The 13,473-nt window shown below is 44.8% G+C and overlaps 1 protein-coding gene across 1 annotated transcript; it reads left to right on the top strand.

Annotated features, from left to right (window-relative positions):
- The first annotated feature begins 5,227 nt into the window (after nt 1-5,227).
- Nucleotides 5,228-12,600, top strand: Tgoln2 (trans-golgi network protein 2). The gene is made up of 4 exons (XM_090336585.1): nt 5,228-5,301; nt 5,487-6,376; nt 8,524-8,607; nt 11,994-12,600. The coding sequence occupies exons 1-4, from the start codon at nt 5,247-5,249 to the stop codon at nt 11,997-11,999; spliced, it is 1,035 nt and encodes a 344-aa protein (XP_090192711.1). The 5' UTR covers nt 5,228-5,246; the 3' UTR covers nt 12,000-12,600.
- Nucleotides 12,601-13,473: the final 873 nt, after the last annotated feature.

Raw genomic sequence — 13,473 nt, 5'->3', positions numbered from 1 at the left:
CATGGAAGCTGGTGTAATGCCTGTGTGCATCTGATCATGCAGAATAGTATTTATTGAAATGAACACCAGGAAACGGAATCAAGAGGTTTTTGAGGTTTTTGCCTTTGTTGTTGTTTTCTTTTTGTCTTGTTTGGTTCACTTACATGGCCTTGCGGGGTGGGGTGGTAGGGGGGACAGAGAAATGAAGGAACAAAGGGTGAACAAATGCAGGAATGGTATTCAGTGGAAACTTGAAAAATGAACAACCTGTGGATGGGGACAAGTGGGAAAAACTGAGAGAGAGTGGGAAGGGGTGACATTGTCCAAAAAGAAATGTACTCATTACCTGATTTATATAACTGTAACACCTTTATAATGACAATAAAAACATTTTTAAAGCCGGGCACAGTGACTCACGCCTGTCATCCTAGCTACTCAGGAGGCTGAGATCTGAGGATCAAGGTTCAAAGCCAGCCCAAGCAAAAAGGACTTGAGACTCTTATCCCCAATTAACCTCTACAAAATGGGAAGTGGGACTTGGCTCAAGGGTAGGGCAGTAGCCTTGAGCTGAAGAGCTCAGGGACAGCACCCAGACCAAGTTCAAGACCCATGACCCACAAAAAAAAAAAAAAAAAAAAAAGACAAAAAAACCCCCACATTCTTAAACCCATTGGTACTTCCTCCATTGATCCTGAGACCAGCCACTTCCTTCCACCCTCATTGTCCCTATGCTTGTACTAGGTCAGTTATTGCAAGTCTCCTAAATGATTAACCCCTAAATCTACTCTTCCCTCCCCATCTAAGCAGATTCTTTCGGATACAGATCAATTTTCTAGTATTCCCAACTCTGATTATATCTCCCACACACACAATTTAAACCTCTTTAATGGTGTCTTGGTACTATCCGGATATAACAGAAACTCTGGGCATGGCCTGAGATTTCTACTTTTTCTATGCTCCTTTCCTCTCCTACCTAGTAATAAGACACCAGAGCAAGTGCAATAATTTGCCTTTACCTTTTCCAGCATATACACCCCTCCCTAAGCCAATATCCTTAAATGTTAGTCAAACATTTATTTAAGGCAAATAGTAGGATTTTCTTTTAGAAATAGATTCCTTTAGCCAAAACAGAGTCATCATTCTAAAGTAATTTTCTTCTTCTGTGCTGGGGATTGGACTTAAGGCCTTGTAACACATAAACACTATACCACTGAGCTACACACATAGCTTGGAAATGCCTTGATAGATCCTATACTTCTCTAATTTTTATTCTCTCTCCCATCAAGAGGTTTGTGTGGCTGGACATGGTGGCACACAGTATAATTTCAGCTACTTTGGAGGTGGTGGCAGAAGGACTGTGAGTTCAAGGCCTGCCCTGATAAAGTTAGTGAGATATTATCTTAAAAACAAAATGGGAGCTGGTAGCTTATGCCTATAACCTTAGCTAGTCAGGAAGATGAGATCTGGAGGATCAAAGTTCAAAGTTAGCTTGGGCAGAAAAATCCATGGGCCGGAAGCATGACCTAGTAGTAGTGTGCCTGCCTAGCATGCATGGAGACCCAGGTTCGATTCCTCAGTGATCACATTCACAGAAAAAGTCAGAAGTGAGAGTCATGGTGGCTCACACCTATAATCCTAGCTACTCAGGAGGCTGAGATCTGAAGATCATGATTCAAAGCGGCCCGTCAAAGCGGCCCTGGAACAAAGGACCTGAGATTCTTGTCTCCAATTAACCTCTAGAAAATGGGAAGTGGGTCTTGGCTCAAGGGTAGGGTGGTAGACTTGAGCTGAAGAGCTCAGGGACAGTGCCCAGGCTAGTTCAAGCCCCATGACCCACAAAAAAAAATAAATTAAAAAAAATAAATAAAAGAAAAGAAAAAGCCAGAAGTGTTGCTGTGGCTCAAGTGGTAGGGCGCTAGCCTTGAGGAATGCTCAAGGACAGTGCTCAGGACCTGAGAGTCCAAGCCCCAGGACTGACAAAAAATAAAAGAAAAATCCCGGGGGTGTGGGGGGGGGAGGGAAATGGGTACCAAGACATGTGAAAGGGTATCAATGTATGTGAATTAATGCACCTTCTATCTGGCAAATATCATGTAACCCTTTTACTAATTACAATAAAAAAAATTTTAAAAAAAAGAAAAAAAAAGAAAAATCCCTAAGACTCCATTTCCAATTAAACATAAAAAATAAAAAATAATAAAAAGCTGGAATCATCATAGACTACCAGCTAAGCAAGCTAGCAGATGCAAGCTCTGACTTCAAATTCTGGTACCAGCAAAAAAGAGAAAATAAAATTTAAAAAGAAATTTAAATGGGAATAACTTAAGTAGAAGAGTGCTCACCTAGCCCTTCTTGGATGGGATGGGGAGAGGGACAAAGTAGGGGAAGGAGAGAGAAAAGAGATTTCTTACAACACAGAAACATTGAGAGAAGCCTATTAGGAGAGTTTCAATTTAAATAACTAAATAAAGCCCTTGTTTCTGAAAACTATATTTGTACCATGTACTGTTCCTTGAAATTCTAAATAATTTCAACAACCAGAACTATGTGTGACATGTACTGAGAGAACTGCTGGGAGTATTGTTTTTCTGTGGCTGTAATCTTTTGTTGGCAGAGGTGGGGCCAGTTTACAATTCGACAGGTGTTACTAGGCCTATTTTCTGGTATAATTCTGTGCCCCATAGAAATTTATGTTCCAGACAACCATCAGGTCACTTATTCCTTAATCTGTTCCAGCTTCATTCTCTATCATTCACCTTCTTTTTATCTGACAGGGCTGGTCTTCAGACTAACACAAAATACCTGCATATGGCTATCTACAAGCAACCAGGAAAGGCCATCCTTACATTCCTGCTCCTCACCTGGGAACACCTACAACCTTCCACAACTGGGGTCCCTCCCTCAACAGATTCATCTTTCTACACCTTCCTTAGCAATTCTTTTGTGTGTGTGTGTGTGTGTGTGTGTGTGTGTGTGTGTGTGTGTGTCTTGAACTAGGCCTGGGCGCTGTACTTGTGCTCTTCAGCTCAAAGCTATCACCCTCCCCTTGAGCCTTGACAGTTCTTAGAATGCAAACATGCACTCATCTGCCTCTGCTTAATATTTATATGCATTGCCAAATTATATACATCCTCTCCCTGCCCTTTCCTCGTTCTCTTCTTCCTTCCCTCTCTCACTCTAGTTTGTACCCATCCTGAGGCTTGAACTCAAGGCCTGAGCCTTTTTTGCTTAAAGCTAGTGCTCTACCATTTGAGCCATAGTTCCACTTTTGGCTTTTTGCTGGTTAGTTGGAAATGGAGTCTCCTGGGTGGTTCTGCCCAGGCTAGCTTTAAACCTTGATCCTCCAGATCTCAGCTTCCAGAGTAGACATGAGCCACTGGAGCCTGGATCATTTTATATATTTATTTATTATTTTATTTTATTTATTGACACAGGTTTTCATTATGCTACCCAAGCTGGTCCTAAACTCCTAAGCTAAAGTGACTCTTCTGCTCCAAGACTCCAGAGTAGCTGAGACTATAGGCTCCTGTCACTCAAGCCCAATTACAATCTATCATATGTATATAATTTACAAAATACCAAATTTTAGAGTGTATGTGTGTGTGTGCGTGTGTGTGTGTGTGTGTGTGTGTCTGTGTGTGTGTGTGTGTGTCCTAGGGCTTGAATTCAGGGCCTGGGCGCTGTACGGAGCTTTTGTGCTCAAGGCTAGTACTCTATGACTTTATAGCCACAACTCCACTTACAACTTTTTTGTTGGTTAATTGGAGAGTCTAAAACTTATTGCCTTCATGTTTGGGTAATCTGGAAACTGGTGTGATTAAAGATTGTCAGATAATGTGACAATTTATCCAGAGAAGGTTTAACTGTAATACTCCAGTTAAGTGTCATGGACTTTCCTGCTGGGGCCACCTTGGAACCTTTTCAGAGCTCAGTATCCCCAGTAGCTAGGATTACAAGTGACAGGTGAGGGCTGCTACAGGTAAACAGAACAGGTATCTTTTTTTTTCTTTTGCCAGTCCTGGGACTTGAACTCAGGGCATGAGTACTGTCCTTGGGCTTTCTCAAGGCTAGAACTCTACCACTTGAGCCTCAGCACCATTTCTGGCTTTTTCTAAGTATATGGTACCGAGGAATAGAACCCAGGTTGTCATGGATGCTAGGCAAGCACTCTATCACTAGGCCAAACTCCTGGCCCCAAGAAGGTACCTTTAAATAAAGGGGGGGGGGCAGGCGGGAGTTTGGCCTACTGGTAGAGTGCTTGCCTAGCATGCACGAAGACCGGGGTTGGGTTCCTTGGTACCACATACTTAGAAAAAGCCAGAAGTGGTGCTGAGGCTCAAGTGGTAGAGATCTAGTCTTGAGAAAAAAATCCAAGGACAGTGCTCAGGCCCTGAGCTTAAGCCCAGAACTGGCAAAAAAAAGGGGGGGGGGAGGGAGTTAATTTAACTTTTTACTGCTCTAAAGGGAAGATTATTTAGCAAGGATCATCTTACCTCATTTTGGTGTAGCTCCTTTTCAGAATTTTCTCTACCAATGACAACTAATAGAAGACACACCAGTGCTATTAGTGTGGCAGTCTGTGTAGGCCAGTATTGGGGCTTGAACTAAGGACCTCACACCCTTGCTTGGTTTTCTTGCTCAAGACGCGAGCTGCACCACTTGCATCTAGTGTGGCATTTTATTCCCATCTAACATTTTGGTCTTTTAGTGATTTCTCTTGGTCTTAGTTCCTGACTCTGCCTTATTTTCAGATGTTCTTGTTTCCGGGTCATTTTGTGCCACCAACCCTTTCTCAGAGAGAGAGGAGAGTCAAGATGCTGAAGCTTCGGCTAGGAAAGTGATGGGTGAGTTTGTTCTAGATGCGAAGGAGCCGAGCACGCAGGCCTTTGTGTACTACAGTTAAGGAAGAAGCATGGGAAGGGGAGGGAGAGGTTGGAGATGGCAGCAGAGATATGAGAGGAGGGGCCTGAACCAGCATCGCCACCAGGCGAGAGGATTTTGCCCGGCCTGTAGTCTCGAATTTGCGAGGTGAGAGAACAGAAAAGGTCTGTCATGGATGCTGAAGAGAAAAGAAAGCGGAAACAGCTGGATTCACCTTCCACGCAACCAAGAGGGACCGCTACGGCCAGACCGAGCTGAGCCCTCCAGGGCCCCGCCTCCGGGGCGGGGCTGCTCGCGGCGGGGGCGGGGGATGCGCGCCGGAAGGGGCGTGGCTTCAGAGCGAAGAGGCTTCCTGACGGCTCTCGCGAGAGAGCCGTGTGTGCAGTATGTCCAGGATGCGGTTCCTGGTGGCGTTGCTCCTGCTTAGTGTGGTGGAGGCTCGTAAGACCCCCTTCCCCGCCCTACCTTCGCCCCCAGGCCAGACCTGAGCGGGCTTCTGAACCCGCCCTCCCGCCCTCCTCACCTCCCTCCCGGGTCGCCCCCGCCCTTAGTCGTTCCCAGCTGGGGAGTCCCCTTCTCCTCTCTCGGTTCTCCGCATCCAGAGCGCTCTGGCTTTTCTGTTTCAGAAAACCCGGAGCTGCCAGCCACCAGCCTGCCGGGAGCACCCTCCTCGCCCACGAAGGAAAATTCTGGGGAAGTTCCACACCAGCCTTCGACCGTGAGTAACCCGGGGAGAGCGGAGAGCCCGAAACCCACCCAGCCTGCGCCAACTACGCCGAAGGCTCCGGCGAAGCCCGTGGGCACGGAGACGCAACCTGCCACCCAGCTGAAGCCGAAAGGAGTGAAAGGAGTATCCTCTAACCCTTTGGGACCCGGGGGAAAAGAACTCGCCCAGCCTTCGGGGTCGGAGCTGAAGACCGCGCAAGGAGGAAAAGCCCTCGACCAGCCTGCGAAGCCAATGACGAAATCCGCGGAAGAAGAATCCCGCAAGCCTGTGGGAACCGAGACGAAGCTGGCAGAGGGAAAATCGACCAAGCCAGCGGTCAGCGAGAAGCAATCCCCAGAAGGAAGCACCAACCAGTCTAACTCCAGCCCCTCTGCTAAGAAGACCCCCACGACCGACAAAACCCAGCTAGGTGGAGAGACGCCTCCACATATTTCCAAAACAGAAGCTGGGGAGGCACTGACGGTGGACTCTGAGCTCTCTTCTCCGCCGCAGGAAGGCGAGGAAAAGCCTTCAGAACCTACTGAGGATATGGAGCCTAAGGAGACTGAAGGGGATTCAGAGCTGGCAGAGGGCCTACCGCCCGACGAAGAGAAAGAAAAAGTGTCTGACCCCGCCTCCAGTGAGAACCGGGAAGGGACTCTTGTGGATTCTATGAGTAATGGGAAAGAGGACCTTTATAAGGACAATATTGGGAGTGCCAGCGCAGAAAGCAGTCATTTCTTTGCATATCTAGTGACCGCTGCCATTCTTGTGGCTGTCCTCTATATCGCCTATCACAACAAGCGGAAGGTAAGTTAAGCATTGCCTTAGGAAGGCAAATGGAATTTCCTCCAATTGAAAGTTTGGTAAAAGGGCGAGTATCCATTTTCTCATCTGCCTGTGAGCACTCGGAATTTTACAACCAAGTTCTGTTTTCTTCAGCTCCTACCAGGGTTCTTTGCTCTTATTTTGTAAATCATGTGTTTTCATCATGGGGCTTACCAACTTGGAGTGCTGCTGCTGTAAGGGTGCCAAGTTAGGACATGATTGTGACAAATCTAAAAATGGGATCTCTTGCCAGGCACTAGTTTTCCAACCCCTGTGGTCTTAGCTACTCAGGAGGTACTCAAGGCAGCCCGGGAAGGAAAGTCCTGTAAGACACTTACATCCAATAATCACCATGAAACCGTAAGTGAGGCTGTGGTTCAAGTGATAGAATGCCAGTCTTAATGACGGTGCCCAGGTCCGGAGATCAAGAAGCCTCAGTTCTGGGGAAAAGGGGGTGGAGGGAAGCATTTCCTTTCAGATCTTCAATTCAGGTCCTTCCTAGCCTCCGTGAACCTGAGTATTTGACAGATGGGGTTCTCTTATCATTCCCTTTGCCATGCATATCAACAGTAAAAGCCAAGAGGACCCTCTTCTGCAGACACTGATATTAGAAGTCCAGATATTGCACATGCATCTTTTTTTCTTTTCTTTTTTTCTTCTTCTTTTGGTCTGTTCTGGGGCTTGAACAACAGGGCCTAGGTGCTGTTCCTGAGCTCTTTTGCTCAAAGCTAGTGCCGCCATTTTGAGCCATAGCTCCACTTCTGGTTTTGAGTAGTTAATTGGAGATAAAAGTCTCATTGGGATTTTTCTGTCTGGGCTGGCTCCAAACCATGACCCTCAAAACTCAGCCTTGGGGCCGGGAGTTTGGCCTAGTGGTAGAGTGCTTGCCTAGCACCCAGGTTCAATTCCCGGATACCACATACATAGAAAAAAGCCGGAAGTGTTGCTGAGTCTTAAGTGGTAGAGCTCTAGCCTTGAGAAAGTCCAAGGACAGTGCTCAGGTCCTGAGCTCAAGCCCAGGACTGGCAAAAACAAAACAAAACAGCCTTCTGAGTAGCTAGCATTACAGGCATGAGCCACCACCAGCACCTGGCTTTCTTTTCCTTTCCTTTCCTTTCCTTTCCTTTCCTTTCCTTTCCTTTTCTTTTCTTTTCTTTTCCTTTCCAGTCATGGGGCTTGAACTCAGGGCCTGAGAGCTGTCCTTGGGCTTTCTCAAGGTTAGAGCTCTAACACTTGAGCCATAGCACCACTTCTGGCTTTATATATGTAATACCAAGGAATCAAACTCAGGTCTTTGTGCATGCTAGGCAAGCACTCTACCACTAGGCCATGCTCCCGGTTTATCTTTTCTTTCTTTAACAGAGTTTGGTATGAAGTGATAGCCAGTGTCCCTTAGCAACCATTCTAATGACAAAATAACTATATTTCCTACTGAACCCTGAGAATTTTGAAGTTTTCATCAGCCTGGTTAAAATTGGAGAGATTCAGTTCAAGATGGCCATTAGGCCTCTTGCCATAAAAAGGGAGGGAATCCCATTAGTAAAAATATATGTGCACAAATGTTCATGATAGGAATGATAAAAGTTAAGAATGAAGTTATTGGGGCCAGGAGTTTGGCCTAGTGGTAGAGTGCTTACCTAGCACGCACTCAACAACTTTGAAAGAGTATGTTTACATATAGAAAATAGTTACTGATTTTGATTTAAAAACAAAACAATTCTAGTGCTCTATGGAGAGGGCTTGGCAGATCTTTGTGTAACCTTGGTTAAATCATACAGAGGAGGTAGAACCCAGAACAACCCCAGGCAATAAAGGATGTAGTTAAATACCATCCCTTCTCAAAATCTTCACAGTTGTTGTTTTTTTAAGTGGTGCTAGAGATTGAAGTACTTTACACATGCTAGGAAGAGGCTCTACTACTAAGCTTCATCTTCAGGCCTGGTAGAGTATTTGCCTAGCATGTTTAATTTCCAGCATTGCCAAAAGAAAGTTTAGGTTTCTTGTGGCTGTCACCTACTTTTCTGCAGTTAGGATAATTAACAAATGAACTACTAGGTTACCATCTCTAATTTCAAAGGCTGAAAGATGTCACCACAGACTGACTTGCTATTTTCTTCTTTTTCCCTCAGATTATTGCTTTTGCATTAGAAGGAAAAAGATCCAAAGTCACCCGTCGGCCAAAGGCCAGTGACTACCAGCGTCTGAATCTAAAGGTAAGAAAGAAGAAGCCAGGTGCATGGGAGGAATGTGAAACCCCAGATGGGTCTAGCCAGCATGATGGCACCAGCTGATTATGGGGATGCAGCTACCATTGCCCCCTTTACAGAACATAGACTGGAACCATCCATATACTGTAAACATATGTACAAAGTTAGAGCTAGAAAAGACTGGTTAGTGCTCTCTCTCCCTTCACAGATACAGTATCAGGCCTGCCCAGAAACATTGTGATTTCTTTCCTAAGTTTGCACTCTGAGTTAGTGGCAACATCAGGTCCTGAGAACAGTCCCTAGGTTCTCCAGTTGTGACCCTTTTTCATTACACTAGTTTTTTTGGTTTTGTTTTTGTGGATCATGGGACTTGTACTCAGCCTGGACACTGTTCCTGAGCTCTTCAGCCCAAGGCTACCACCCTACCCCCAGGTCCGGTGTTTTCCCCGAGCTCTTCAGCTCATGACTACCACCCTACCCTTGAGCCAAGCCCCACTTCCCCTTTTCTAGAGATTAATTGGAGATAAGAGTCTCAGGGCCTTTTGTGCCCAGGCTGCTTTGAACCTTGATCTTCAGATGTCAGCCTCCTGAGTAGCTAGGATTACAGGCATGAGCCACCGTGCCATGCCATCTACACAAGATTTTTGCAAACCTTTTTTTTTTTCCTTCCCTTTTTTTCTGCCAGTCCTGGGCTTGATCTCCAGGCCTGGCACTGTCACTGAGCTTTTGCTCAAGGCTAGCACTCTACCACTTGAGCCACAGCACCACTTACAGCTTTTTCTGGTGTTTATGTGGTACTGAGGACTTGAACCCAGGGCTTTGTGCATGCTAGGCAAGCACTCTACCACTAAGCCACATTCCCAGCCACATTTTTGCTTTCTTTTTTTTTGGGGGGGCGCCTCACATTTGATAGACTATTTGAGCCAGGCCTCCACCCCTTTTTGCTCTTATATTTGTGTGTGTTTGTGTGGGGGGGATTGAGGGGGGAGACAGAGAAGGAGAAAGGGAGAAAGAGAGAGAATGAGCAAGAAAGAGAGAGTGAAAGTGCCTATCATAGGACTAGAACTTAGGGCATTGGCACTATTCTGAGCCTTTTTGCTCAGTTTGCTCAGAGCCGGCATCTCTACTACCTTGAGTCACAATCCCACTTCTGGCTTCTTGTGGCTAATTGGAAATAATCTCATGGACTTTCCTGCTCAGGCTGGCTATGATCCTCAGATCTCAGCCTTCTGAGTAGCTAGGATTACAAGTGTGACCTTTTTGAGGTGGGTCTCACTTTTTTCCCATGCTGGCTTGGATTGTGTCCTTCCTATTTACACTTTTCACTGTAGCTGGGATGACAGGTGCATATTTTGTCAAAATCTGATTATCTTGGCAGGCAGTAGATATGTATTTACATGTCCAGGAAATATCCAAAAGATACCAAATGCTCTTAGAAGCACACTTCGTTTGGCAAAGCACTAGACTAAACTCTCTGAAAACAGATGAGCCCAGAAATACATAGGCTTCCAACTCGCCAGGTCAGTGCTGTGGGCAGTACCTCCTGAGTACAGACGCTGCCAGGGATAAGAGCACGCCTTCAATCACACAACAAGTGCTGGCCAAAGTTCTCCCCAAAGGTAACCTGATAAAGCAGGAAGTGTGTACTCTCACTGAGTTATTGCCAGTATGCACTCTTTCTACCTTTTCTATTTAGCAATCAGGAAGGTGTTGGCACAGAACAATGACCTAGCTGTGAATTGTCCAAGACTTCCTACAGGAACACAATTCACTTGTTCAACTCACACCAGCTACAGAATAAGCCACCCAGATCAATTTCACTAGCTGATCAGTGTAAGTCACTTGCCTAGACCTAATACTTTCTCTTTATTTTTGGTCAGTTTGTGGGCCTGGGCACTGTCCCTGAACTCTTCAGATCAAGGCCACTGCCCTATTCCTGGGACTAGGTGTTGTCCCTCAGCTCTTTAGCTCAAGGCTACTGCCCTACCCCTGGAGTCATAGCACCACTTCCAGTTTGCTAGTGGTTAATTAGAGATTAAGAGTCTCACGGGGGCGGGAGTTTGGCCTAGTGGTAGAGTGCTTGCCTAGCATGCACGAAGACCCAGGTTCAATTCCTCAGTACCACATACATAGAAAAAAGCCAGAAGTGGTGCTGAGGCTCAAGTGGTAGAAGTCTAGCCTTGAGAAAGTCCAAGGACAGTGCTCAGGCCCTGAGCTCAAGCCCAGGACTGGCAAAAAAAAAAAAAAAAAAAAAAAGAGTCTCACAGACTTGGGGCCAGGAGTTTGGCCTAGTGGTAGAGTGCTTGCCTAGCATTCCTGAAGACCCGGGTTTGATTCCTCGGTACTACATACATAGAAAAAGCTGGAAGTGGTGCTGAGGCTCAAGTGGCAGACCATTAACCTTGAGAAAGTCCAAGGACAGTACTCAGGCCCTGAGTTCAAACTCCAGAACTGGCAAAAAAGAAAAAAAAAGTCTCACAGACTTTAGTGCCCAGGCTGGCTTTGAACTGTGATCCTCAGATCTTAGCTTCCTGAATAGCTAGGATTACAGGCATGAGCCACCCTGCCCAGCTTAGACCTACTACTTTCTCTAATAATCAACTTAAGAGAATATTTTCCTCCAATTTTTTATTTCTAGTTGGAGAAACTATGCATGTCAGTAATTCAGAATAATACAGAAAGCAGAAGCAAGGATTCTCCATTCTGTATTTTTATAGTGTGTGTGTGTGTGTGTGTGTGTGTGTGTAAAATTTAAATTAATTTATTTTTCTGTGTGTCTTGAGAGCCTGGGCTCTGTCCCTGAGCTGTTTTTGCTAGCACCCTATGACTTGAGCCACAGTTGTATTTCCAATTTTAAATGGTCTACTGGAGATAGACCAGGCTGGTTTGAACCATAATTCCCAACTCATAGCCTCCTGAGTAGGTAATATTACAGGTGTGAGTCTGTATGTTTTATTCCCCCCCACACACACACACATACACACCAGTTGTGGAACTTGAATTCTGGCTTGGGAGCTGTCCCTGAGCTCTTCAGCTCAAGGCTACCACCCTATCCTTTGAGCACCACTTCCAGTTTTCTGGTGATTAATTCAAGATAGGAGTCTCACGGACTTTAGTGCCTGGCCTGGCTTTAAACCGTGATCCTCAGATCTCAGCCTCCTGAGTAGCTAGGATTATAGTCATGAGCTACCTCACCTGGCTATATGTTTTATCTTAAACTGGTTTTTAAAGTTTATTAATATGGTTGATTTTATGTGCTATTATTTTCACTAAATTATTATTCCTATTAACTGTAGTTCTTAAATGACCTTTTATTTCTCCAAAATCATTATATTGTTATATTCCTCTGGGAAAGATAAATGTTCCAACAGACCATGTTGCTCTCGTTTCAGCTTTGATCTGTGTCTTCAAGAACTTTGTCCTTCCTGCTGATTTGTTTCCAAATGAAGAGAAATGAAAAATACTGTGACCTCCTCTGGGGTTTGGTGGCAAGTCTGGGCTGGCAGAGACAGAAGATTGCTTTGGGTTTTGCACCTGCACTTTGGTGATGTTGTACTCTGTGACATTGTACTTTTGTGTTCCCTTGATGCTAACATGTTCCATCCATCCTTTCTTCCTCTTGAGTGAGTAAAGGAGCATGTGGAAACACGGCTATGACCAAAGGGAGACCGTAGCCCTGGGCAGGCTTCACTGCTGAGCTTCCTCCCTTGGCCTTGGCTCTATAGTGAGGTCCTTGACTGTAGCATTGCACTATTTATCTTTGCAGAACTAAGAGAAAACTTTGTAATCAAACTTTTTTTTCTACTAAGGCCTCTTTTGGATTGATAGTCCCTTTTAGAAGATCATGAGATGCTGATGGTAGAAGGCTGCTTTGAACATACAATTCACTTCAAAGATTTTAGCAGCAAACCAAAATAGGCTAAACGTGCTTTATTGTCTGTAAATCATCAAGTGTAGTTCTCTGCAATTTTGATATTTTATGTTGAGAAAACAGTGAATAAACTGCTTTTACGAGCACAAAACTGAACTTGGGGTTTCTGGAAGTAAAGACACTGTCCCATCAGATTGCTTTATAAATGTGCTTATGATTATTGAAACAGTGTCTTTCCTACATTTGTAATCAATAGAACTTCCTGAAAAGGAGCAAGTTCATATTTTGTGCAAGAAACCATATAGGAGGGTTTTTGTCTATCCTTTTTCCCCCAAAGGACTTTTGTGGAACAGGTTTCCCACAAACTTGGTTACCTTGGTTGTATAAAATAGAGAAAATAGATTTATGTTTAGAAACTAACTGCATTAGATTTTACTTTAACCAGTTTAATGATTCCTCTAAAATACTAAGGATAACTAGTAGAAGTTTTTGGTTCATTCCATGTTAGGGATCCTTAAACTTTAAGAAGCCAGAAGGGTTCCCCTGGAGTAACTTGAGAGAAGCGTCTTGGCTGACGCTGTTGCTTAAAGTTTTATTTCATTCTGCCTAGAGAGGTGAATCGCAGCTAATCTCAGGGACAAGCAAAGAATGTAAGAGGAGAAGGAGGTAAGATGAATTCTGTTGAGAAGTCAGTCTGAAAAAGAGACCACCCTGATAAAGTGTCTTCTGCCATGCCAACAAGAGTGCCTGGCATGGAGTTGTCATTTTTATTCTTGACAGGTACACACTTAATACAGATACAGAATCAGTGCTTACTTGTCTTGGTATCATCGTGTCTGCTTTGCACAGATCTTAATATGGTGATCCCTCACCTATCTCAAGAGTTATGTTCCAGAGACCCCCAACTTAAGAAATCTGTCAAACCCTTCCAACATTCTCTTAACACCATGGTCATTTTATTTCCCTATGCATCTCTCCTTTTGTTTCCCCCTTCCTCTGAC

This window comes from Megascapheus bottae, chromosome 7 (assembly GCF_031878675.1).
Source record: "Megascapheus bottae isolate mThoBot1 chromosome 7, mThoBot2.hap1, whole genome shotgun sequence".
NCBI classification, from domain to species: domain Eukaryota; kingdom Metazoa; phylum Chordata; class Mammalia; order Rodentia; family Geomyidae; genus Megascapheus; species Megascapheus bottae.
The sequence above is the reverse complement of the archived record's forward strand: the minus strand, read 5'-3'. Positions and strand labels throughout refer to the sequence as shown.

What these genes read in the sequence shown, in the direction of transcription:
- Tgoln2 (XM_090336585.1), top strand. Translation starts at nt 5,247, where the DNA reads ATGTCCAGGATGCGGTTCCTGGTGGCGTTGCTCCTGCTTAGTGTGGTG. An exon ending in GCTTAGTGTGGTGGAGGCTC is followed by an intron (nt 5,302 to 5,486) that starts GTAAGACCCCCT and finishes TTTCTGTTTCAG; the next exon opens with AAAACCCGGAGCTGCCAGCC. An exon ending in CCTATCACAACAAGCGGAAG is followed by an intron (nt 6,377 to 8,523) that starts GTAAGTTAAGCA and finishes TTTTTCCCTCAG; the next exon opens with ATTATTGCTTTTGCATTAGA.